At 37.9% G+C, this 27,009-nt stretch overlaps 2 protein-coding genes and 1 pseudogene across 9 annotated transcripts in view; all 3 read right to left on the bottom strand.

Moving 5' to 3' along the window:
* LOC149107771 (uncharacterized) overlaps positions 1 to 27,009 on the bottom strand; it is a 33,295-nt gene that overhangs the window by 1,671 nt on the left and 4,615 nt on the right. Inside the window, exons 1-5 of one of the 4 annotated variants that reach the window (XM_089295839.1) lie at positions 13,455 to 14,922; positions 13,157 to 13,221; positions 12,543 to 12,594; positions 11,637 to 11,687; positions 3,209 to 8,744 (exon numbers count right to left, since the gene is read on the bottom strand). In XM_089295839.1, the coding sequence (XP_089151965.1) occupies positions 3,229 to 8,334 (5,106 nt within the window). In that variant the 5' untranslated portion in view covers positions 8,335 to 8,744; positions 11,637 to 11,687; positions 12,543 to 12,594; positions 13,157 to 13,221; positions 13,455 to 14,922 and the 3' untranslated portion in view covers positions 3,209 to 3,228. Of the gene's footprint in view, positions 1 to 2,311; positions 8,745 to 11,636; positions 11,688 to 12,542; positions 12,595 to 13,156; positions 13,222 to 13,454; positions 14,923 to 27,009 lie in introns of those variants that run through there. The other 3 variants (XM_089295841.1, XM_089295840.1, XM_089295842.1) reach the window with 3 other exon arrangements.
* On the bottom strand, positions 25 to 3,030 carry LOC149107772 (uncharacterized; annotated as a pseudogene).
* The window catches only part of LOC110046343 (uncharacterized), a 39,191-nt gene continuing 27,121 nt past the window's right edge, over positions 14,940 to 27,009 (bottom strand). For all 5 annotated transcript variants that reach the window (XM_089295872.1, XM_089295873.1, XM_089295871.1 and 2 more), the window contains 7 exons: positions 26,803 to 26,869; positions 26,174 to 26,225; positions 25,258 to 25,334; positions 24,581 to 24,644; positions 22,704 to 22,768; positions 15,737 to 15,813; positions 14,940 to 15,003 (listed from right to left, as the gene is read on the bottom strand). The gene's annotated coding sequence lies outside the window, so the exon portion shown is untranslated. The remainder of the gene's footprint in view (positions 15,004 to 15,736; positions 15,814 to 22,703; positions 22,769 to 24,580; positions 24,645 to 25,257; positions 25,335 to 26,173; positions 26,226 to 26,802; positions 26,870 to 27,009) is intronic.

Here is a 27,009-nt window from a genome sequence, read left to right as displayed (position 1 = left end):
ATAAAGAATCACTTTATCCCTGACTGAGATATGCTCGCCAAATAAAACGATTTACTCCTTCATATAAAACAGGTCAAAGGTATTCCCAATATAACCAAGGTATAAAATTTCTTCTTTCTTTAAGAAGGCGGATTTTTGTTTTGCTCGAGAGGAGTACACAATGGACCAGCTTTAGCAAAATAACGTGATATGTTATTAGTGGTAGCTCTGTGTTGATTTTTAGCATACCCAAGTGTCTGCCTCAGTGCTGGGAAAATTTGGTAGTGTGATTGCCCACACAGGCATTCAGAGTGCGACTCCAATAGTTTTGTGAGCTTTTGCGCGTTTTTATAGCTCAAAGGTATAATTGAAAAAATGCCAGTAAATCACTTTCAACAACATTATATGTTAAGTAGAGCATCGTCTAGATTACGCTTAAACACTGATACTGCACACTCTCTGATCAAGTAGAATTCTACGAGAAATTAAAAACTCGTTGACCGTTTGTAAATATTTGCATTGGTTCAGGAGATATTTAAGTTTGAAAATTGCGTAAAATATGCAAATGAAAGGGATGATGATGTCATACACTCAGCCAAATGCTACATGAAGTGTATAAATTCTTGGCTTGCACCGTCACGCAATTTAAACGTAATGCGAAAACCATTTAGCGGATAAAGTTAAGAATTTGTGATGCTATAGGAGATTGATAAAAAAGACACTTGTCCAAGATTTAAGTCTGCGCGTTTTCCTAAACTTCAAATATTTGACGAAATATTTTGCACAAATTTTTAGAGTCCAGTATGCAGCCGCCATGTTGATGTACCTCCGTGGGACACCAACATGGCGGCCGGAAAATAGGGTAAACACGTGGAACTTACTTTGGCTATTAAGGCGACTGATTATCTGTACTGACAAAGACAAGCATTTACATAAGCACTTTTTCTAATACTTTAACTTCTGAATAGGCTAAAAATCACGAGATAAGTATATATTTTTCGAGAAACGCGTTGGTAGCTTTATGTCACGCACCAACATAACTCTGAAATTCAAAATGCACTGGTTTCCAGACGAAGCAGGCTACTAGTTGAAAAGTTGTAAACAGATATAAATGTTCGCCCTCTTATGCCTGATGAGGATAACAACTTTGGTGGCTCTTTAGTTTTCGATTTGAGAAAATGATGACGTCACGTGCAAGCCAAGAATAGAGCTATCTCGGTCAATTTGCAGCAGAAACCATTGAAACTTGGTAGGCTATTATTCCTACATGCAACATACCTACGGCTATAAAACTTTTGATTCCCACGGCAACTCACTCTTTCCAAGTCCCCTCGAACCTAATTTCAATATTTTAATGATTTTCAGCTGGAAAAACATTAAACAAGGCCATAAACTGACCTAACATATTTATATGCTTGCTGGATCATGCAGATAAGGTACCCTTGGCAAATATCAATATAGAACGCTAAAGGTGGCCAGAAAAGTCTTTAATATCGGGGAGGTCTGGAACCCAGTATGTTGCCATGGTAACGAAATCTTATTTTCATAATATGGAGCACCTCTACTGGAATCGTACTGCCGAGAATTAAACATTTCTGATTCAAATTGGCTGACATATCTTTGTTTATAATATTTAAACAATATCCGGTTGAGTTTATGACGTCATCGCTTAGTTAGTCTGCATATTTTAAAAACTTGAATATATCTGGAACGATAAGAAATAATTGAAAATAGTAAACAGAGTTTTTCTTTTCCTACAGACTACTTGTCTATGTTTTAAAATGACTTAAATAGGAAAACTAGCGCTAAAAAGTCACGACGTTTTGACCTCTCCGAGGTCATTTTCAAGTGAGTAAAATTTGTAAGTTAGCATAAATATGTTAAAAAACAAGTTATAAGAGATAAAAATGGCGAACGCTAAAATGTGATAAAATATGTGAAAAAGTGTTAAAAATATACGATGGAAAAATAAAATAATCTTAGCAAGACTTGCTTGAAACAATTTGGCGCGAATTGAATCGCACTGTTTGTTTAGCGTTGATTTCAGTTCCTTGGTAAAAAAAGCATTTCAAAAATAAGGCAATCAAATTTGTTCTGACACTTTCTTAAGATTCGAAAGCTCTGTGCGATGTCTTCTGGCTCCACATCGTGCTGCTCTCTGAGATGGTTTGCGATTACAGAACCTTTGTGTTCTTCAATTTGTTGGTGTAGGTGTCGACACGTGTAGCCGACATAGCCTGCATCACACAGGCCACACTGAAATGAATACACCACGCATTGTTGACTCACAAGAGGCGGTTTGTCTCCCTTGACCTTAATTTCATCCTTGATCTTTCTACTTGTGTAACCTGGGCTAATATCTGCGTTGATCTTCCGACTGAGGTCAGCCAGCTGTTTGCGTACTACGTTTGGAGATTTCTGGTCCTTGTAGGGCAACACGATTCTGATTGGGGCTTCTCTTTTATCAGCCACTCGGGTATGTGACTCCTCGGACACTTTTGTTTCAATGAATCTGCGAATGGTTGACTGTGCAAGATCGTCAGGATAGCGCAGTCGGGAGAAGATCTGTTTCCGTCGTTCACATTCTTCGTGAAAAAACTTCCACGTAGACGAGAGTTGAAACGCACGGTTAAGCTTGGTGTTCAGCAGTTACTGTTTGTATCTGGCGTCAACGTGGCTGTGGTAGTGTTGCAAAAGTCCTTTGGCCGTCTGTTTTCTGTAGACCGTGGTGTCTAGGCGGCAGCCATTCCTGATAACATCAGAGAAAGGGAAGCCTGCCATTTTCTTCGAGCTCCATTGTAAAATCGATAGAGGGATGACTTTTGTTTAATCTCTCCAGAAATTCTGAGGCTGCTTACGGTTCCGACATCGCGCTGAGTGTATCATCTACAAAGCGTTTGTAGAAGATATTTCTAGCTGTATCTTGATTTAGCACGTAAAGGCGTTTGTTATGAGGGAACCCAGTGGTGTTCCCATAGCTACAGCGTCCACTTGTTCATACATGTTTCCTTCTCTTTTTCACATATTTTATCACATTTTAGCTTTCGCCATTTTATCTATTATAACTTGTTTTTTTAACATATTTATGCTAACTTGGAAATTTTACTCACTTGAAAATGACCTTGGAGAGATCGAGACGTTGTGAATTTTTACCGCTAGTTTTTATTTCAAAATCGATTTCTAAGGAACTACTTATTAAATAGGAAAGATGCGATTTTCATCATAGTACCTCTTTAAGGAAACTTATTCTTATTTTCCAAAGTCAAATGTCACGTTATCTCCAATCAGCATAAACGGCGCCCACGCGGAAACCATTTCAAAGCCGTTACCTCTCATCCACTTCATGGCCTGGTGAAGAGATTCACTGGCACTCTTACCACGAACAAGATGCTTGTAGAAATGAAGCATCAGCTGCTCTGTTGCCTCGTCACTTATGGCCCATAGAGCCACCAAAACGGACCGTGCACCGGATCCCAAGAACGCTCGAGCGATCCCTATGACTCCTTCGGCTCTAATCTGCCCACGTGCACTATGACAGCAGCTAAGTACCACCAGTTTAGCTCGCAGTTGAACTTTTGCAATGTCAGACATCGTCAATAGGTAATCTTCTTCAGCTGAAATCCTGTTAGGAGGGCGTACTGGGGAAAGGGCAATTTCTCCTCGGTCAGCATTACCATGGGCTGCAAAATGTATCAGACTCACTGAATGTAACCTGTCAAGTACCACCTGCTTTGTTGCGTGCTGTCCTAACAAAGGTTGAACACCTAGCATTCGTCCAATCATTACTGCTTCCTTTAATGCACAGGGTAACCTACACAAGGTCATTTTCTCTCCTTTGTAAAGGACCGTACCGACTGCTGGATCTCCCACTATCAGAGCACCAGTCTGACTGTGATAGTCTGTAGGACTGTCCTGAATGAGCTTTAGAGTCGTCAAAGAAGGAACGATGCGGATTCTAAATTTCTCTGATAAATACTTCCCGCCTTCATCCTTTAACGCTGGAAATGGAACTTGGTTTAAGCAGCGATCAGGAACAACAATGAGCTCCGGCTCCTCAAGTAGATCAGCAACCGGACTGATTAACATTCTGTAGTACAAAGAAAAGCTCGATTCGGAGTTTCCACTTTCTTCATCTTCTTCCTCTATAAGTCTCAATGCTGTGAGGCTCTGAACGTCATTTAAGGATCGATCTTCGCAATCTTCCTCCGGTACAATACCAAAGCTTCGAAAGCTTGTAGCGAAGAAATCAGCCAACTTCCCAACTAGTCCGGCACCAACTAACTTCTCATCTACTGTTATTCTTCGGAAATGAATGATTCCACTTGTCTTGAGAACCCAGAAAAACAGATCATGATCATGATAAGAAATGTACAGACAAGAAGAGTTGCTTTCTTTTTCCATAATACTTTCAATACCAATCCACGATTGCGGATCAGCTGAGATGTGGCTTTGAACAGAATACCGAGTTACCATCAAGTCTGCTAATGCTCTAGCCCGTGCCAGCTCTAAAATATAAAGGGCATGGTTCGGATTTCCCCAAAAACAAAGGAATGCACTAAGATTCCGGTAGGGAAAATCGCGTACATCTGAAGACGATACCTTAAAATCGTCGTTGTCCCTTAAAAGACGTCGTAAAGATTCGCTTTTATCCATACTCAGAAGCAGACAGTCAAACGCTTCCCGGATCTTGTATTGGGATAACTTGACCACTGTAAGAAGGCAAAGACTTTGAAACTCTTTGTCTAAGTCCTTAATGGCTCGAGTAATTGACAGTGCCTTCTGAATATAATCTTCAGCCATGATATATTTACGAAGAAAGGTAAACACTCTTCCTAAGTTTAAGTAATCTGCTGCTTCTCCCTCTTTGTCACCAATTTGTATTCTCATGGCAAGTGCTTTTTCAAGATATTCTTTTGCCTTGTCATATTCACCAAGAGATGTAAACATAGTTCCTAAGTTTCCGTACGAGGTGGCTTCTCCCTTTTTGTCACCAATTTGTAATCTGATGACAAGTGCTTTCTCAAGATATTCTTTAGCCTTGTCATATGCACCAAGAGATTTAAACACAGTTCCTAAGTTTCCGTAATCTGCTGCTTCTCCCTCTTTGTCACCAATTTGTATATTGATGGCAAGTGCTTTTTCAAAATGTTCTTTTGCCTTGTCATATTCACCAAGAGATGTGAACACAGTTCCTAAGTTTCCGTACGAGCTGGCTTCTCCCTCTTTGTCACCAATTTGTATTGTGATGAGAAGGGCTTTTTCAAGATATTCTTTAGCCTTATCATATTCACCAAGAGATTTAAACACAGTTCCTAAGTTTCCGTACGAGCTGGCTTCTCCCTCTTTGTCACCAATTTGTATTTTGATGGCAAGTGCTTTCTCAAGATATTCTTTTGCCTTGTCATATTCACCAAGAGATGTAAACACAGTTCCTAAGTCTCCGTACGAGGTGGCTTCTCCCTTTTTGTCACCAATTTGTATAGTGATGGCAAGTGCTTTCTCAAGATATTCTTTAGCCTTGTCATATTCACCAAGAGATGTAAACACAGTTCCTAAGTCTCCGTACGAGCTGGCTTCTCCCTTTTTGTCACCAATTTGTATTCTGATGGCAAGTGCTTTCTCAAGATATTCTTTAGCCTTGTCATATTCACTAAGAGATGTAAACACAGTTCCTAAGTTTCCGTAATCTGCTGCTTCTCCCTGTTTGTCACCAATTTGTATTTTCATGGCAAGGGCTTTTTCAAGATATTCTTTTGCCTTGTCATATTCACCAAGAGATGTAAACACAGTTCCTAAGTTTCCGTACGCGGTGGCTTCTCCCTTCTTGCCACCAATTTGTATTTTGATGGCAAGTGCTTTCTCAAGATATTCTTTAGCCTTGTCATATTCACCAAGAGATTTAAACACAGTTGCTAAATTTCCGTACGTGCTGGCTTCTCCCTCTTTGTCACCAATTTGTATTTTGATGGCAAGTGCTTTCTCAAGATATTCTTTTGCCTTGTCATATTCACCAAGAGATGTAAACACAGTTCCTAAGTCTCCGTACGAGGTGGCTTCTCCCTTTTTGTCACCAATTTGTATAGTGATGGCAAGTGCTTTCTCAAGATATTCTTTAGCCTTGTCATATTCACCAAGAGATGTAAACACAGTTCCTAAGTCTCCGTACGAGCTGGCTTCTCCCTTTTTGTCACCAATTTGTATTGTGATGAGAAGGGCTTTTTCAAGATATTCTTTAGCCTTATCATATTCACCAAGAGATTTAAACACAGTTCCTAAGTTTCCGTACGAGCTGGCTTCTCCCTTTTTGTCACCAATTTGTATTCTGATGGCAAGTGCTTTCTCAAGACATTCTTTAGCCTTATCATATTCACCAAGAGATTTAAACACAGTTCCTAAGTTTCCGTACGAGCTGGCTTCTCCCTTTTTGTCACCAATTTGTATTCTGATGGCAAGTGCTTTCTCAAGACATTCTTTAGCCTTATCATATTCACCAAGAGATTTAAACACAGTTCCTAAGTTTCCGTACGAGCTGGCTTCTCCCTTTTTGTCACCAATTTGTATTCTGATGGCAAGTGCTTTCTCAAGACATTCTTTAGCCTTGTCATATTCACTAAGAGATGTAAACACAGTTCCTAAGTTTCCGTAATCTGCTGCTTCTCCCTGTTTGTCACCAATTTGTATTTTGATGGCAAGTGCTTTCTCAAGATATTCTTTTGCCTTGTCATATTCACCAAGAGATGCAAACACAGTTCCTAAGTTTCCGTACGAGGTGGCTTCTCCCTTTTTGTCACCAATTTGTATATTGATGGCAAGTGCTTTCTCAAGATTTTCTTTAGCCTTGTCATATTTACCAAGAGATCTGAACACAGTTCCTAAGTTTCCGTAATCTGCTGCTTCTCCCTGTTTGTCACCAATTTGCAGTCTGATAACAAGTGCTTTCTCAAGATATTCTTTAGCCTTATCATATTTACCAAGAGATCTGAACACAGTTCCTAAGTTTCCGTAATCTGCTGCTTCTCCCTCTTTGTCACCAATTTGTATTCTCATGGCAAGTGCTTTCTCAAAATATTCTTTAGCCTTGCCATATTCACCAAGAGATTTAAACACAGTTCCTAAGTTTCCGTACGAGCTGGCTTCTCCCTTTTTGTCACCAATTTGCATTCTGATGGCAAGTGCTTTCTCAAGATATTCTTTAGCCTTGTCATATTTACCAAGAGATGTGAACACAGTTCCTAAGTTTCCGTAATCTGCTGCTTCTCCCTGTTTGTCACCAATTTGCAGTCTGATAACAAGTGCTTTCTCAAGATATTCTTTAGCTTTATCATATTTACCAAGAGATCTGAACACAGTTCCTAAGTTTCCGTAATCTGCTGCTTCTCCCTCTTTGTCACCAATTTGTATGCTGATGACAAGTGCTTTCCCAAGATATTCTTTTGCCTTGTCATATTCACCAAGAGATGTAAAGACAGTTCCTAAGTTTCCGTACGAGCTGGCTTCTCCCTTTTTGTCACCAATTTGTATAGTGATGACAAGTGCTTTCCCAAGATATTCTTTAGCCTTGTCATATTCACCAAGAGATGTAAAGACAGTTCCTAAGTTTCCGTACGAGCTGGCTTCTCCCTTTTTGTCACCAATTTGTATAGTGATGGCAAGTGCTTTCTCAAGATATTCTTTAGCCTTGTAATATTCACCAAGAGATGTAAACACAGTTCCTAAGTCTCCGTACGAGCTGGCTTCTCCCTTTTTGTCACCAATTTGTATATTGATGGCAAGTGCTTTCTCAAGATATTCTTTAGCCTTGTCATATTCACCAAGAGATGTGAACACAGTTCCTAAGTTTCCGTACGAGGTGGCTTCTCCCTTTTTGTCACCAATTTGTATATTGATGGCAAGTGCTTTCTCAAGATATTCTTTAGCCTTGTCATATTCACCAAGAGATGTAAACACAGTTCCTAAGTTTCCGTACGAGCTGGCTTCTCCCTCTTTGTCACCAATTTGTATATTGATGGCAAGTGCTTTCTCAAGATATTCTTTAGCCTTATCATATTCACCAAGAGATGTGAACACAGTTCCTAAGTTTCCGTAATCTGCTGCTTCTCCCTGTTTGTCACCAATTTGCAGTCTGATAGCAAGTGCTTTCTCAAGATATTCTTTAGCCTTATCATATTCACTAAGAGATGTACACACAGTTCCTAAGTTTGCGTAAACTGTTGCCTTTCTCTTTTTGTCACCAAGTTGTAATGTGATGGCAAGGGCTTTCTCAAGATATTCTTTAGCTATATCGTAGTCACCAAGGTAATAAGATATAATTCCAACCTTTTCATCAATGTATGCTTCATTCTTTCTGTCTCCCATTTCTTTCGTGATATTAATCGCTTTTTTGTAAAGTTCTCTTGCTTCTAGGTATTTTTACTGCTGTCGATATATGTCGGCCAGTATTACAGTAAGTTCCCCTTCTTCCTCTTTTTTACCACGCTCGCGGAAAATGTCCAGAAGTTTTCTGCCGTAGATTAGTGCTTTTGTGTGATCAGGGATAAGACAGTACGCCCTGAAGATTTTCATATGAATACCAGTATGAAGTAAATTGAAAACTTCTCCTTTCGTTTTTAGCACTTTATCATTTAGGAAGATCAAACATTCCTTGTAGACCTCAATGCCTTTTAGAGCACGACCAGTGTTGAGAAGGAAAGTAGCAACAGCCAAGGCAATAAAGATGGCTTGTAAAACGTCGTATATGTTGTTCATGGCGTCCTCCTCTATGTACCCTAATAACAATAAGACAAATCAAGCTTTTTAGTTAATTAGAGTAATAATATTCTGTTGCTAAAAATATTCTCTTGCTAAAATCATGGACAAACATCTTGAGAAAAATTTGCACTTTTGGCGCTTTTGCGCGCACTGAAGACGCAATTACAACTTCACCTGCCTATCTCTCAGAGCAGTCAGAGCTGTTCTGTTTTGGAGTCGCATTACCTGAGCAAGGACGAGACAAGAAACTTAACCACATATGACGCCTTGTTTCGTATGCAAAATTAAATTGAGACTAGACTGATGGGAATGAGCGCTTTAATCATAGAAACAAGATGCTCACCAAATTTAGGGAACTAAAAGGGTAATTAGATTTAAACGCTATACCAAGTTCAAAAGAAGGGACAAAGAAGAAGCAGTACTGAACAAACGCAAACCAACAATAAAAACCAAATTAAGGCCAATATCAAAATCTAAACATCATTAGTAGCAAAGGCAGCCACAAAGTCAACTTAGTTTCCTCTGGCACACTCATGAATCCATTTCAAAGTGTCCGAGTAGATTAAATAAGATCAGTAAAACCGCTATACACTGAACAAAACCGAGCACAGTCTCGCATTTAAAGGTTAATTAGTCCAATATATGTCAAAAGCATATGTCTGATGTGTGACTATTTCCAGTTTTGTTCTACTCTGCTGAAATGATGGTGATAATAATAATAATAATAATAATAAAAATAAAGTATTTATATAGCGCCAACCACTATTTGTCCATGGCGCTTTACATTAAATAAAAAAACATATATATTTAAAAAGCTAAAAAAGGGGAGGGGAAAAATAATAATAAAAAATAATCTAAAAATTAAAAGAGTTAAAAAGCTTGTGATCATTGGACTGATCAATGTTCCCTGTTTTTTTTCGATCATCGAATGCGCAAAAACTTTTCAGGGTTCTTTCTTTCCGTTGATAACGTAAAGCGATTCTTAACAGTTTGTGAGGTAATTTCAACCAAATGTGAATAACTAGACGCTCTTAGAGCGTTTACTCGGGCTTCGTATCGCAGTATCAAATCGTACTTTACGAATTTAATACGCGTATTGGACACAATGGAAACAAAAGAATCAGGGTATTTTAGCACGACAGTTTCGCTTAGATATTTGCTATTCAAGCTGCTTCGTTGAGTATCCTCCTAATCCAGTCGCAAGTTGTGAGTTTAAACCATTTTCGTTTAAGAATGAATCACAGCTTTCTACGCATTTAGGGAGAACTTGTTTGCAAAGAATTTTCCAGGTCTTTTTAGTTACAACTTATGGCGATTACATTGTACATGCTAACAGAAATTTTACGAAGTTCATTTACTAGTCGTGGCGATCCGAGTGAATTGTGCAGCTGAACATCTTTGCCGTGTTGGGATCCTTAACCTTTTTCAAGAGTCTTATCTTCTTTGGAGAGCGAATAGATAAACTCCTTCGCGAAAACAACAGTCCTAAGGCAAGGCGCAAATTGCATTGCACTTAATTTGCATAAACTGTTAAGTTGTGTTTTTTGCGGATAACTTCCAAACGTTTGCGCCCTTTAACGTAGTTTATGAAGAAATATTTAACCTACAATTTTTATTGAATCAAGGCAGTAGTATTTTCAAAAAGGAACTCATTTATAAGGGCAGATGCAGCATTTTGTTTTTCTATTTAATTTGTCTTCATACTCGTCTAGTTGATGTCACGCAACATGATTTTCGTAAGCAGTCAGACACAGTTTTCTAAAAGAATTAACGATTTCTAAGACTGCTAAATATATGTGAACCACCAGTGAAATAAATCTGGCTAAACTATCGTCAATGCAGATTTTCCTTAGGACTTGGCAAAAACATTGGTTCGTCAATAATCTCGCACAATTCCCCACACAATAGAAGTTCTAATTTTCCCGCACAATTTGCCTCAAAAATCACACGTTATTTTTTTTCCTGCACCCTACTAGAGAGGCAGCTAACTTGGAGGTAAGATATTTAATTCAAATTACCAAAAGTCTAATCATTACAAATTTGGAGATCGACATATTTCGCAAGGAACAAATCGCATGTTTTTAATGAGCTGCCAGTCCAAAAAGGTTTCCGTATTTAGCTCGTTTTATTGCAATATGATTTTTACTGAAATGTTCTAAACAATAACAACAGTAGCCACATGCAGTCATTGACTGCCTATTTTTTGTCAGTGTTTTCGTAGTTTGAACTCATACCGCGATCGGCTCAGTTGTTATCTCACGAGAACGTTTCGAGTCTGACCTTTGCATACCTAGCTGGCTTTCAAGCAATATCAATCGTGGACCGACCCTTTCCGAAAACAATCGACATCGTTGTATGCGAGATGAACGTATAAGGCGCGATTCTCACCAAAACTTTCTTCGTAAAACACCGCGTTCTGTCACGAAGAGCGAGCAATGTCGCCTTTCTCGTACCCAGTTTCCATGGTCTAGGCATGGAACGCCTTGGACCATGACTCCCTTTCGGCGACCAAAACATTTGCATTCTATGACTCGGGCTTTCCTACAGAAGCCCGAGGAACAAAGTTAACACTGATTTGCACTCAACACTTTTACTGAGTCGCCAGAATGAAAACAAAAACCAATATGGGCCGATAACGGGAAATTTCCCTGTCAACATAATTAACAGGGAAAAGTTGAGAAGATTGATTTTGCTACCAACGGTTCTTGCAGTCAATCATTTATGTGACTTTATCATTCGTGTGACTTCTAGATAGTGCCCAAAAACTAAAAAAAAGAAAAGTTACGCGATATTCATTGATGCAAATCTCTTCCAGTGTAAATTAAAAGTATTAAACATCGCTTAAATATACATCTTAGATGTGGATGACACGGTATTAGTCACCAACAGTTTGGAGTTAATAACCTTACCGTGTTCAGTCTCTCGATCCTCGGACGAAATTGAATCAAAAGTGATAGAATCTGAAAAACAAGAGCAAATGCAAATTAGAATTGAAAAAGTTTCAATCGCTGTACTAAACAATCGAGTTTAATCACTATTTCAAAAGTATGTAACGTTTTTTGCTACCTCCGTTTTGTTGTTTAAGACTGACAGTACAGGCCAATGCCTTTCAAACCATATCGCAATGTTGACCATAGTTAATTATTGATTGAAATGATTATGAAGCCCGACAAAGTTCTTCGTTGTATGTTTTTTTTCCTCATTTTGGCCTTAACTATGCATAAAACACAATAGATAATTATTTCTGTTTCAAAGACTATGTAACTCAACTGAAACGGTTCGGTTATGTGACTTATGCATAGCGTATGATGGTAAAACGAAAGAATATTTAGAGTCGTGGACCTTCCAACATATATATGCATGAATCTTGGCATCTTTGTTTGCTCTTTTAAAGCTTTTCGGGCTTCAAAACTATTCCCGTCCACCGAAAATGCGTCGAATAGAATTTACATTCCTCGCCTTCCTATCATAGAAACTGGCTGCCTTGTCTGAAGACAAATAAGACTAGTAAAGAAGCAGGGCTTTAGCCATAGGTCTGTTGTAATTCTTCATATTTACTATATATGAGTGATCATTTCGTAATTTACTTTGCAGGATTTCATTGATTTCCTTCTGCAGACTTCTCATGGTAGTAGTATCAGTTCGCAGAGCCAAAAACGTTCCCGTTCTTACAGGAAACGATTGAGTTTGCGATTAATCCTCACTTAGTGGTTGCCTGAATGTCGTGGCTATCATAATTGAGCTATGCATATATATTATTTTAACTGGTTAAGATAGAAACTAGACGATTGAAAGTTAGCCAGAGCTGTACTTACCACGACGGAACTTGCTTTGGAAAGTGAACCTGCGAAAACCGCCTGAGGGTTTCTAGATATTGCAGGAAACACTGTATAAAAGATGTATTCGGAGTTTCTGGAGTGTCGAAACATAAGCTTAGCGGGATGCATGATGAACTGAAAATCCGGCGGGATGTGGAATGCGGGATGCGGGTTTTGGGATAAAGATAACTGGGCCTGAGCAGCTTGTGTTCTTTTCAACCAGGAAATGCGAGATAAATTTGATATTAAGGGACGGGATGTGAGATAAAAAAACAGCAGATTACGGTTACTCAGGAACTGAAGAAAACAATTTACCTCATGTTCAAGATTGTTTGGAAACACTGATGAGTTAAAGAAAAGGAGTTTTTAAAAGAGCTTGTCAATCGCGTTTCGGTCACACAAGCGTTATTAACGAGAACTGGTTTTGCTTAATCTTTTAACTACATGACGTGAGAGTTAAAAGTAGTTAGCCATTTCAGTCGACGTTACGGTGACAAATTCTCCCAGGTTCTTTCTTTGCGTTCAAAAAGTAGATCGATTGTAAACAATTTACTTAATGATTTCAGTCTACTATTAATAACAAAGCTATTAAAATATTGATTTATACTCACAGGATTTGATGAGTCGACCAGAATGAAACCAAAATGGATAAGCGCCAATGACAAGACCTTTTCCTCTGAAAGGTAGAAGAGAGGGAAAAGTTAAGCAAACTATCACTGCTCAAACGATGCTTCCAAACAATTATTCGCGTGACTCACTAATAGCTGGTTTAAAAACAAAAGGAAAAGCAGTCGCGCAATTCAGACAAACCTCTCTCAGTGTAAATTTATAGTATTAAAAATCAGCTCTACTTGGTATATGTGCACCCAACGCTATCAGTCACAGGCAGCTTACAGTTTATAAACTTACCGTGTTCGGTTTCTCAGTCTTCTGATGAAAATGAAACCAAAAGTGACAAAAACTCAAACAACACTGAGGGAGTTTCCCTGCAAGACAATGGGAGGTCTAATAGGAAGTCAAAACAAATTAATATTGAAATAAGTTTTAAACGTCGTGCAAACTCGATATTCGAAAGTAAGTTACATTTTTTTTTTCTATTCCTATTCTTTGCGAAACACTGACGGTAAAGTCCAATAGCTTTTAGAGCATACTGAGTCTTTGAAAATAGCTAATAATCACCGAAATGGTTATCAAGGGAGACAAAGTTCTTTGTTGTATGTGTTCGCTCGCTCTTGAGCTTAGCCGTGCATAAAACACAATAGCTGTTAACTCAGCTCTGTCTTATAGATTTAGCAACAGAAACGTTCGGTTATCTAATTAATACACAGTGGAAAGATTGTTCACAGTCCTGGAGCTCCCAACATAAATCTTGGCATCATTGTTTGCTCTATTGAAGCTTCTTGGTCTTAAAACCACTCCAGTATACTAGTAAACTCTGTGTTTGCTGATAAATTAATTTACATTTTACGCCGGTTCCTGTCATAGACAGGCTGACTTGCTCTGAAGAGAAATAAGACAACTAATGAAAGCTACTTTTGCCAGCGATTTGTTTTAAATATGGAAGACCGTAAATTAACTTTTCTTCAGTTTTCACTTTATAATGTGCTTTGTGCGACAGTCTGACAGAGCCAAAAACTTTGCTATGTAAAAGCAAACGATGGACCTTGCAATTAATCATCACTTTGTGATTGTCTAAATGTCGTGGCTCAGTATCATAATAAAGCTGTATATTATTACTACAACTCTTTAAAATAAAAACCAGACGATACCAAGTTAGTTAGAGCTGTACTTCTCACGGCGGAACCTGCTTTGGAAAGTAAAACAATGGAAATCGCTTGAGGGGTTCTCGATATTTCAAAGAAACACTGATTATTGTAATACGTCAAGCATGGAAAATGTATGTCAAAGTTTCTGCGGTGTGAAACATATGCTAGGTGGAAGGCGAAGCTGACAATCCAGGCGGGATGTGCAATGCGGGATTTGGGGATAAAAATATCTTAGCCTGTGATGGCTGCGCTCATTTCAATCAGGAAGTGCGGGGTAACTTTGAAAATGAGGGACGGGATGCGGCATGAAAAACCGCAATTCACAGTTACTTAGTGACTGGAGAAATTAATTTACCTTTCGGGAGTCTTTGGAAACACTAATGAGTTAAAGAATAGGGGATTTCAAAACAGCTTGCCAATCTCGTTTCAGTCACACCAGTGTCATTAACTATAACTGGTTTTGAATAGTCTTTAATTACACGAGTTGAAGTAGTTACTGATTACGGTTACAAATTCTCCTAGATTCTTTATTTGCGTTGAAAAAGTAGATCGACTGTGAACAGTTTACTTAACGATTTCAGTCTACTATGAATAAGAAAGCTATCAGAATATTGATTTATACTCACTGGTTTTTGGTGAGTCGACCAGAATGAAACCAAACTGAATACGCGTCAGTAGCAAGACCTTTTCCTCTGAAAAGTAGAAAAGAAGGAAAAGTTAAGCAAATTATTACTGCGTAAAGGATACTTCAAACAACTATTCGCGTGACTTGATTTGTCGCGTGACTTGCTAATAACTCTTACAACAAGAAGAAAATCAGTCGCGCGATTTATGGAAACCTTTCCCGGCGTAAACTTAAAGTATTACAAATCAGCTAATTAATAACTTTAAACTCCTCAAGAAATTCCGTGGTAAACTCGAATGTTTAATCTTTGAAACGCTGTTGACTAAGAACAAAAGACCCAAACTGAACACGCAAGCGGATTCCATTCGCGCGAAACTTTTTAGATGAATGTTTTCACGTAACGTTTGCTAATTTCATTTTCTCATATCCTAAGTACTATAAATATGCCATACCGTTATTTTTAATTTATTCATTCGACAATAATGACATGAAGTCGTCGAAACGTCATGTAATTTTACTTACGTTAATTTTCCTGCTTCAATCAGCTATTTCACAAAAAAAAGTTAACGTTAAAAAGCAACGACGTTTCGACCGTTCGACGGTCATTTTCAAGTTAAAGAGTAAAATTTTACTCTTTAACTTGAAAATGAGCGTCGAACGGTCGAAACGTCGTTGCTCTTTAACGTTAATTTTTTTTAGGGAAATACTTTTCTAAAAATTTGTTGATTTAAATCAGCTATACTTATTATATGTGCACCCAACGGTATCAGTCACGGACAGCTTGCAGTTCATAAACTTACCGTGTTCAGTTTCTCAGTCTTGTAATGAAAACGAAACCAAAGTGATAGAAACTGAAACAACACTGTGTGGGGTTTCCCTGCAAGACAATAGGAGGTTCAATATATAGGAAGTCAAAGAAATTAAAATTTCAATGAGTTTTAAACGTTGCGCAAAACAATCAAATAAAAACATTTAAAGGTAAGTTACATTTTTTCTAGTCCCATTCCTTGCTAAACACTGACGGTAAAGTCCAATAGCTTTTAGAGCACATTGGGTTTTTGAGCATAGCTGCATAGCTAATAATCCGTGAACTGGTTAACAGGCTAGACAAAGTTCTTTGCTGTCTGTTGTTATTCACTCTTTGGTTTAACCGTGCATAAAAACAATAGGAGTTAACTCAGTTCTGTCTTATTGACTAACTGATAGAACGTTTCAATTATGTAATTAATGCACTGTGTATGATCGCAAATCGAAAGATTGTTCACCATCCTGGACCTTTCAACATAAATCTTAGCATCTTTGTTTGCTCTTTGAAGTTTCTCGGGCTTAGAAACTACTCCAGTTTACCATTTAAGTCTGTATTTGCGGATTAATAAAATTTACATTCCACACTAGTTCCTGTCATGGACAGGCTGACTTGCTCTGAAGAGAAATAAGACAACTAATGAAAGCTACTTTTGCCATCGTTTTGTTGTAAAATATAAAAGACCGTGGATTAAGTTTTCGTCAGTTTTCACTTTATAATGTACTTTGTACGATTTGATTGATTTCAAACTCTCGTTTTCGATGGCAACAAATATCAGAACTGACAGCGCCACAAACGTTGCTATGTAGAAGCAAAGGATGCAGCTTACAATTATTCCTCACTTTATGACTGTCTAAATGTCTTGGCTCAGTATCAAAATCGAGCTTTATATTATTCTAACAGGTTAAGATAGGAACCAGACGATGCAAAGTTAGCTAGAGCTGTACTTATCACGGAGGAACTTACTTTAGAAAGCGAAACTACAAAAATCGCTTGAGGGGTTCTAGATATTTCGAGGAAACACTGATTATCATAATACTCGTCATGAATGGAAGTTCTATTTCGATGTTCTGGAGTGCCAAAACATACGTTTGGTGAGATGCGAGAAAAGCTGAAAATCCGGGAGGGATATGTAATGTGGGATACCGGAGTTGGGATAAAAAAATCTTGGCCTGTGCAGAATCTGCTTATTTCAACCAGGAAATGCGCGACAAATTTGATATTTATGGGCGGGATGCGGGTAAAAAAAACCCAGCAAATCAGGCCTACTAAGTGACTGAACTTCTACCTTGGAAACCCTGATGTGACACCTAATCAAGAGGTTTTAAAAAGGCTTCCCAATCCCGCGCATATGTTTTGGTTTCTAGTCACAACACCGTAATTGACTACAACTGGTTTTGACTAGTTTTTAACTACATGACTTTAGAGTTAAAAGTAGTTAGTGATTGCCATCAACATTACGCTTACAGATTCTCCTGGGTTCGTTCTTTGGGTTCAAAAGTTAGATCGACCATGAACAGTTTACTTAAGACCGAGTTTAGCAGAGGACCAGGCAGGAGTGATACATGCCATCTCTCCTTTTTGGATGAAACTTTGTCAGATTAAAGGTACCACCCAACAATTCTAAAAGACAAAGTGGGCCGGCTTTGTGATATTTCCCTTAGGAGTTAGACCACCCCCCTGGTTTTTTGCCCCAAATCCGCAAAATGTCACTAAAATAAGCATCAAATTTAAACTCTGCTCCTGCTTACAGAATACATTGCATTTTATTGGTATTTCACACAAATAAAGATTAGACCCATCTTAGTTCACACCAGGAATTTCAAGTCATTTGAAGTGACAGGTGCCAATCAAAGAATGTCATTTCCTACCCATGTCACGCAACATTTAGCCATAAGGCAAATTAGCTGAAATTCTGACTCAAATATTGCTTAAGTCCAACTTTCTAAATCAAAACTAATTTCATCACAGTTTAGAGTTACCCTTCGTCTGATGAAATCAAGAATAAAATATTTGGCATCTGTTATTTTTTGGTAACAAAAGCTGTTCAAACAACATGACAAGAGGCTAGTTTTAACAAAGAGACAAGGGCGAAATCTAAAAATATTAGATATTATAGAATCAGTTTATCAAAGTTATTTCTATGTTAATGTCATTAACAAAGTCTTTGAATATTATTTTGGGCAGTGGAAGCTCAATGAATGCAAAACTCTTTGCAATATCCCTTAACCCTCGGATGTACAAGGCGGGGGGTTGGGTGGATGCCATCCCACTAAGAAGGTATTTTCAAAATTTTGAAAAGACGGTTTACTCTAAGGGGCTGGAACTTTCATTAGCTGTTCATTCATCCTTCGCGGATATTTTGATATGTCAATTGTGTGTCCATCATTTTTTATGTTTCCATAGCGACCATTAGTTTCATGTAGGTTTGGCCAAAAATCAACTTTTTTGACATAATTCTGCACTTTTTCCTGTTTTCTTTATCAAATTCCAGAAATTCACCAATTTGTACATTTCATAAGGATTCTGGCTTGATTTTGTATCAATTTCTATTATTTCTTGACTTTTTAAGAAAAAAGTAAAATCCAAGATGGCGGATCCACGATGGCTGGTGAAATGACGTCATTTGACATTACGACATCACAGCCATTGAATATGGTATCATTTTGTAGAACAATCTCAGCGCTATCCATCAATGTAAGTTTAGTACGCTGTGCATTAACAGAACAAAAACAAGAAGGGATTCCTTCCATTTCCCCCTTATATGACGGTGGGGGTACGAGTTAGCTTGTACGTCCAAGGGTTAAATAACAGTGCAAAACACCTAAATTCTATTCGTAAAATCTAAATATGGGAATGAACAGCCAGGATGTTTGAATTCTAAAACATTGACTAGTTCGATGAGAGTTTTTCTCGGCATATCTTGCTTTTTAGATTACTCTTGAAACCCTGCTCAATCATCACAGGTCAAATACTTGATCTTGCAATTGATTATTGTCAACTCTTACTTTACACTCAGCATACAAACTTTCAATCCTGAGAAGTATTCTTCGCTGAAATTATTGTTTGCCCTCATCCTGAGTTCAAAAACCCGTTGAAAGTTTCATTGTTCTGCATCAGGCATGCAAGTAAATCTTGGTAAACACGTACAGTTTGTATTTAATACTTCAACTGTGAGATTTAGCTTTAGCTAGCTTTTATGAAAATGCGTTTTTCTTCTGAAAGTTCCTATACTGTATTTTTATGAAAATGCGTTTTTCTTCTGAAAGTTCCTATACTGTATTAACTGCAGATAACGGTTATGCCTCAAAGATGTTAGCACAACACATTGTAAATGATTGCATGTCTGCGAGTAAGAAGATGTCTGAAAAAATTGCAATTCTGAGGAAAAATTGAGCCTCGAGAAGATCTAGTAGCTGAAATTATCTGAAACCTAGCGTCCAAGCGAGCACACATGACAACATACACGGCCGACCAGAGTCTTAGGTTTAACAAGGTTTGGCCCAGTTGAACTTTTTAAATTTTTCTAGGCACTCAACAAACTTGAGTGGCTCTTGGCTATCGTTTTCTTTTCTGCTCAGTAACCTCCTGAGTATATCCATAGCTCCATGGCGCTGTGAAATAAGTGATTTGTTTTTTCTGGTCACAAGACTATGTTACATATTCTATATGGTGGATAGTAAAGTAGCTGGCAAGTAGTACTGTCTTCGTACTGCAAGCCTGCTCAAGATCTCTTCTGCTCCATCTTGAGACGGATTCAGATACACCTGGTGTATAGCTAGTCGGCCACTTCTGTACATTACAGACAACATGCTGAAGTACTGGGCTATTTGGTCTGCAGCAAGCTACCCTTCTTTGCTGGACATTTTCATGCCACTACTGTCTTGCACAGTCTCATCTTATTGCACTCATTCACTACACTTTCGTCCTGTCCCCTCACCTTCCAAGAATGTTCTTTTCGGGTTTCTCTTCATGATGTTTTCAGACCCATCCCTTTGAGATTACTCACGTATATCATGATCACTAAAGGATGTTTGGGATTTCAACCCATTTTATCTTGATGCTGTCTATGTCGTTTCCCTCTCTAACTTCATTTCGTGTTTGCCCGCATCCAAGTGTCTCTGCAGAATGCAAAAGACTGCTATGCTTTTATGAATCCCTCTTCAGGGTAGGAGGAATACACTCTTGTAGCTTTAACAACTTGGGACTCTTCTTCAATAGATTGCAAGGTCTTAGACCATAGTTAATAGAGGGGAATGGTTATGAAGCCCGGCAAACACCAAAGGAGCAAACAAAGATGCCAAGATTTGTGTTGGAAGGTCCACGACCGTGCAAAATCTTTTTCTGCACTCATACGCTATGCATGAATTACGTAACCAAAACGTTTCTATTGGTCAGTTACTCGGTCAGTAGTATACAACAATTATGTTTTGTACACGGTCAAGGCCAAAAAAGAGAACAAAAATATACAACAAAGAACTTTGTTGAGTTTCATAATAATCCCCTTCTATTAACTATGCCTAGACTGAGGCTGTTGGAGCTAACACTTGTCAAACCCCTGGCTGTAAAAGTAGCAGTCTCTCTTGCAGTACATTTGAGGGCTGCTCTATGCATAAGTCTGTAGCCCCTTGAGGTCTTTCAAATCCATTCCTCATGTGCAGGTGTGAAACGCTTACCAGGGCCCATATCATAAACCTTCTACACTTTCAAACCTCCGGACTTGAAGCTAAAAAATTTTAGAGACAGATTCCGAACATTGTGTGCTTCAAGGTCTGGCCTGACTCTTGAGTCTTAACAATATTATTGATGCCTGACAACCCTTAACCCGCCATAGGATATCACTAGCACTTTTAATGTCGTGGCCTTCATTTATGTTACAACGCACATGGCTCTGCACTGTGGCAATTTCTCTGTCACAGAGGTCCTTTCCAGCCTGTGGATCACTGAAATCATATCTGACGATCTTAATGCCTGTGCACTCTCTAAGGCTGGCAAGTGAGTGGATGAAATGAGAACAAAGGTAACGTCCGGTATTGTCGAGCTTTTCTTTCAAAAAAGTTACAATTGAGCAAATCATTGAAGCCATTCTTATCATTGGAGTGTGCGCATCTATAAATAGAGATTGAAATTCCTTACGCAGTGGGAATAAATAATAAATAATAACAACAATAAACATAAATAAATATAATAAATAATAACAATAACAACAACAGACTATTAATTATCACTTAGTGATATTATTTGCTGCTGATCAAGGTCTTTGGTTCTTGTTCCCATGCTTTCAAAATTATATGCACAATGTTTATCTTTATACTAATTAAGATTTACTTGCCTGCCTGATGCAGCAAAGTAAAAAAATCATAGATGTTTTTTAACTCGATTCGCATGAAATGGATATTCATTGGTTGAGCTCAAGAGTTAATATATGAGGGCAAACAATAATGTCAGCAAAGAATACCTCTCAGGATTGATGAGTTTGTATGCCAAGTGTAAAGTAAGAGTTGACAATAATCAATTGCAACATCAAGCATGTGACCCGCCCATGATGCTCGAGCAGGGTTTCAAGGGTAATCTAAAAAGTAAGATTTGCCCAGAAAAACTCTCATCTAACTAGTCAATTTTTTAGAATGTAAACATCACGGCCCTTTATTCCCATATTTAAATTCTACAAATTAGAATTTAGGTGTTTTGCACTGTTATTTTAACCCTCGGATGTACAAGCTAACTCGTACCCCCACTGTCGTATAAGGGGGAAATGCATGGAACCCTCTTCGGTTTGCGCTCTGTTTAGGCACAGCGAAATAAATTTACATTGATTAGATAGCCCTGAGCTTGTTCCACAAAATGATACCATAATTTTGTTGGTTGTGATGTCATATGATGCCAAATGACGTCATTTGACCCGCCATTGTGGATCCGCCATCTTGGATTTTACTTTTTTCTTAAAAAGTCAAGAAATAATGGAAATTGATACAAAATCAAGCCAGAATGCTTATGAAATGTACAGATTGGTGAATTTCTGGAATTTGATAAAGAAAACAGGAAAAAGTACAGAATTATGTCAAAAAAGTTGAGTTTTGGCCAAACCTACATGAAACTAGTGGTTGCTATGGAAACATAAAAAATGATGGACACACAATTGACATATCAAAATATCCGCGAAGGATGAATGAACAGCTAATGAAAGTTCCAGCCCCTTAGAGTAAACCGTCTTTTCAAAATTTTGAAAATACCTTCTTAGTGGGATGGCATCCACCCAACCCCCCGCCTTGTACGTCCGAGGGTTAAGGGATATTGCAAAGAGTTTTGCATTCATGGAGCTTCCACTGCCCAAAATAATATTCAAAGACTTTGTTAATGACATTAACATAGAAATAACTTTGATAAACTGATTCTATAATATCTAATATTTTTAGATTTCGCCCTTGTCTCTTTGTTAAAACTAGCCTCTTGTCATGTTGTTTGAACAGCTTTGTTACCAAAAAATAGCAGATGCCAAAAATTTTATTCTGTATTTCATCAGGCGAAGGGTGACTCTAAACTGTGATGAAATTAGTTTTGATTTAGAAAGTTGGACTTAAGCAATATTTGAGTCAGAATTTCAGCTAATTTGCCTTATAGCTAAATGTTGCGTGACATGGGTAGGAAATGACATTCTTTGATTGGCACCTGTCACTTTAAATGACTTGAAATTCCTGTTATGAACTAGATAGGTCCAATCTTTATTTGTGTGAAATACCAATAAAATGCAATGTATTCTGTAAGCAGGAGCAGTGTTTAAATTTGAGGCTTATTTTAGTGACATTTTGGGGTTTTTGGGTAGTACCTTTAATCTGGCAAAGTTTCATCCAAAAAGGAGAGATGGCATGTATCACTCCTGCCTGGTCCTCTGCTAAACTCGGTCTTAAAGATTTCAGTCTAACAAAGATATCAAAGCTATTTAAATCTCGATTTATACTCACTGGTATTGGTGAGGCGACCAGAATGAAACCAAACCCAATACGTGTCTATAACAAGACCTTTCCCTCTGAAAAAGAGAAGAGAAGGGAAAGTTTAACAAATTATTACTACGCAAACGATGCTTCCAAACATTTATTCGCGTGACTTAAATTTTCGCCTGACTCACTAATAACTCTTACACCAAAAAGAAAATCAGTCACGCGATGCATGCAAACCTCTCTCAGAGTAAATTTAAAATATTAAAAATCAGCTATACTTGTTATATGTGCACCCAACGGTATCAGTCACCTACAGCTTGCAGTTTATAAACTTATCGTGTTCAGTTTCTCTGCCTTCTGATGAAAACGATACAAAAGTGATAGACACTGAAACAACACTGGGGGGGTTTCCCTGCAAGACAATAGGAGGTCCAATATATAGGAAGTCAAAACAAATTCAAATTGTAATGAGTTTTAAACGTTGCGCAAAACAATCGATTAAAAACATTGAAAAGTAAGTTACATTTCTTTCTTTTACCATTCCTTGCTAGACATTGACGATAAAGTCCAATAGCTTTTAGAGCATATTGGGGTTTTTGAGCGTAGCTAAAAATCAGTGAACTGGTTATCAAGCTAGACAAAGTTCTTTGTTGTGAATTTTTGTTTGCTCTTTGGCTTAACCACGCATAAAAACAATAGGAATCAATCGAGTTCTGTGTTATTGATTAACCGATAGAACGTTTCGGTTATGTAATTAATGCACTGTGTATGATCGCAAATCGAAAGATTGTTTACAGTCTTGGACCTTCCAACATAAATATTGCCATCTTTGTTTGTTCTTTTAAAGTTTCTCCGCCTTAAAAACCAGTCCAGTTTATTAATGAATCTTTTGTTGGATGATTGATAGAATTTACATTCCACGCCAGTTTCTGTCATAGACAGAATGATTTGCTCTAAAGAGAAATAAGGCAAGTAGTGAAAGTTACTTTTGCCATCGTTCTGTTGTCAAATACGGAAGACATTGAATTAACTTTTCGTCAGCTTTCACTTTATAATATAATTTGTACGATTTGGTTTATTTCAAACTCTTTTTTTCTCATGGTAACAGACATCAGAACTGACAGTGCCAAAGCTTTGCTATGTGAAGGCAAACCATGAAGCTTGCGTTTAATCATCACTTTATGATTATCTGAATATCGCGGCCATCATAATCGAGCTATATATTATTCTAACTGATTAAAATAAAAACCAGACGATGCAAAGTTAGCTAGAGCTGTACTTACCACGACGGAACTTGTTTTGGAAAGTGAAACTATGAAAATCGCTCGAGGGGTTCTAGATATTTCGAGGAAACACTGACTATCATAAAACGTCATGCATGAAAAATGCAGTATTTCGATCTGGAGTGTCAAAACGCAAGCTTGGCGGGAGGCGAGAGTAGTCAGTTGAAAATCCATGCGGGATGCGGAATGCCGTATTCGAGATAAAACGTCTGGACCTGGGCAGCATGTGCTTATCTTGATCAGAAAATGCAGGATAAATTTGATATTGAGGGACGGAATGCAGGATGAATACTAGCTAATCCCCTCTACGCAGTGACTGAACATATTAAGAAATAAGCCATTACTGTATAATTGGAACCCTTGATGAGACACCAAGGACCCTTTACGGCTTCTCAATCGCGCTCCATCTTTTTGTTTCAGTTACACCAGAGTCGTAGAGCAAATATGCATGATTACAAACTGGTTCTGATTACTGTCAAAAAAAAAGGTTGCCAAAGCTGCATCAAAATGTTGGCCTGGGTTGTTTCTTTGTGTTGAAAAAGTAGATCGAATGAGCACAGTTAACTTGATGATTTAAGCCTCCTATGAATAACAAAGCTAAACTTGTTTTATACTCACTAGTTTTGGTGAGTCAACAGAGTGAAACCAAAACTAACACGCGTCGGTAACAGGACTTTTTCCTCTGAAAATAAGCAAAAGGGAGATAGTTAAGCGAAATATGACTGTACTAATAATATACATGAAAAAATTACTCGATTCTGATTGGCTGAGAGCAGTGCAGTTCAAATGTAACACCAGTACAAAAAATGTAACAACAGTGCAAAAAATGTAACACCAGTGCAAATTGCACGTCATAATTCTGGATTATGATTGACTGAAAGACAATAGGAAATTTTCTAAGCCAGTGATATTACGTCGAATGATGACGAAAAATCCTCTGGCACTTCCTCCACGCGAATTTTTTCATGTTTATATTATTGATAAGTAATCAATGAGTCAATAACTAATCAAATGAGTTTTTCAAAAAGAAGCGGCTCGTGCAATTTCAGCTTTTTGAAAAACTCATTGGTGCAAATTAATTCCAAACTGAACTCGAAACCGTATGATTACCTATACATGGCGGTGCCTCCAAGCAATCTTTTGCGTGACTTAGCAATTTGCGTGACTCACTATTTGGCGCTTACAGCAGGAAGAAAGTAAGTCACGCGATTCATGAAGTCTCATTCAGTGTAAACTCTAACTCCTGTGTACACGTACGCTATTAGTCACAAATAGCTTACTGTTTATTAACTTACCCTGTTTAGCTTGTCAGTCTTCTCAAAAAAGTGCAACCCAAAGTGATAGAAACTGAAACAGCACTTAGGGAGTTTCCCTGCAAGACAACAGGAGGTCCAATAAGAAGTAAAAAACAATCGAATAAAACCCAAAACAGTCGAATAAAAACATTGAAAAGTAAGTTACATTTTTTAATTTCCATCCTTTGTTGAATACTGACGGTAAAGTCTAATAGTTTTTAAAGCATATTGGGTTTTTTAACATAACTAATATTCGTTTAAATGGTTTTCTAACTAGACAAAGTTCTTTCAATTGTTGTATGTTGCTGTTCGCTCTTTGGCTTACCCGTGCATTAAACACAATAGCTCTTAACTTAGTTCTGTCCTATAAGTTAAGCGACAGAAAGGTATCGGTTATCTAATTATTACATTGTTGAAGGATTTTTCACAATCCTGGACCTCCCCATATAAATCTTGGCATTTTTGTTTGCTCTTTTGAAGCTTCTATTGCTTAACAACCACTCCAGTTTACTGTTTAATTCTGTGTTTCCTGATTAATAACATTAACATTCCATGCTGGTTCCTGTCATAGACAGACTGAATTACTCTGAAGAGAAATAAGACAACTAATGAAAGCTACTTTTGTCATCGTTTTGTTGTAAAATATGGAAGACCGTGAATTTACTTTTCGTCAGTTTTTACTTTACAGTGGACTTTGTACGATTTGATTGATTTCAAACTTTGTTTTTCGATGACAACAGACATCAGGACTGACAGAGCCACAAACTTTGTTGTTTACTGGCAAACAATAGAGCGTGCAGTTGATCATCACTCCATGATTGTTTGAATTTCGTGGCTATCATAATACAGCTATATACCATTTTAACTAGTTAAGAGAGAAACCAGACGATGCAAAGTTAGCTAGAGCTGTACTTACCACGTCGGAACTTGCTTTGGAAAGTGAAACTACGAAAACCGCTTAAGGGTTCCTAGAAATTTCGAGAAAACACTGATTATCATAATGCGTCATGGATGGGAGATGTATTTCGAAGTTTCTGGAGTGTCAAAACGTCAGCTTGACAGGATGCGAGATAAGCTGAAAATCTAGGCGGGATGTGGAAAGCGGAATTCGGGATGAACATATCTTGGCGTGAGCAGCATGTGTTCCGTTCAACTAGGAAATGCGGGATACGTTTTATATTGAGGGGCGGGATGGGGGATGAACAGTTCAAGTCATGGCTACTTAATGACTGGAGGAATTAATTTAGCTTTCTGGTATTTCTGTAAACACAAATGAGTTAAAAAGAAGGAGTTTTTAAAACAGCTTGCCAATCGTGTTTCGGTCACACCAACGTCGCTACTTATAACTGGTTTTGATTAGTCTTTAAATACATGACGTCAAAGTTAAAAGTAGTAAGTGATTAACGTTGACGTTGCGGTCACAAATTCTCTCAGGTTCTGACTTTGTGTTGAAAATTTAAAAGGAAATTGACCGTGAACAGTTAACATCACTATCTCAGTCTGCTATGAATATGTTAAAACTAAGCTAAAAATCATTATTTATACTCGCTAGCTTTCTGAGTCACCAGAGTGAAACCAAAACCAATACGCGTCAATAACAGGACTTTTTCCCCTGAAAAGTAAGTTAAGCAATTGTTACTACTAAAAAACAGTGATTCCAAACAATCACTCGTGTGACTTAATTTTTTGCGTGACTCACTTTTGACGCTTACAGCAGGAAGAAAATCAGTCACGCTATTGGTTACGTCTCTT

This window comes from Orbicella faveolata, unplaced genomic scaffold (assembly GCF_042242905.1).
Source record: "Orbicella faveolata isolate gen_17 unplaced genomic scaffold, um_ofav_v1 contig_26, whole genome shotgun sequence".
Taxonomy (NCBI): domain Eukaryota; kingdom Metazoa; phylum Cnidaria; class Anthozoa; order Scleractinia; family Merulinidae; genus Orbicella; species Orbicella faveolata.
Note: the sequence above shows the minus strand (reverse complement) of the source record. Positions and strands in the feature narration are given on the sequence as shown.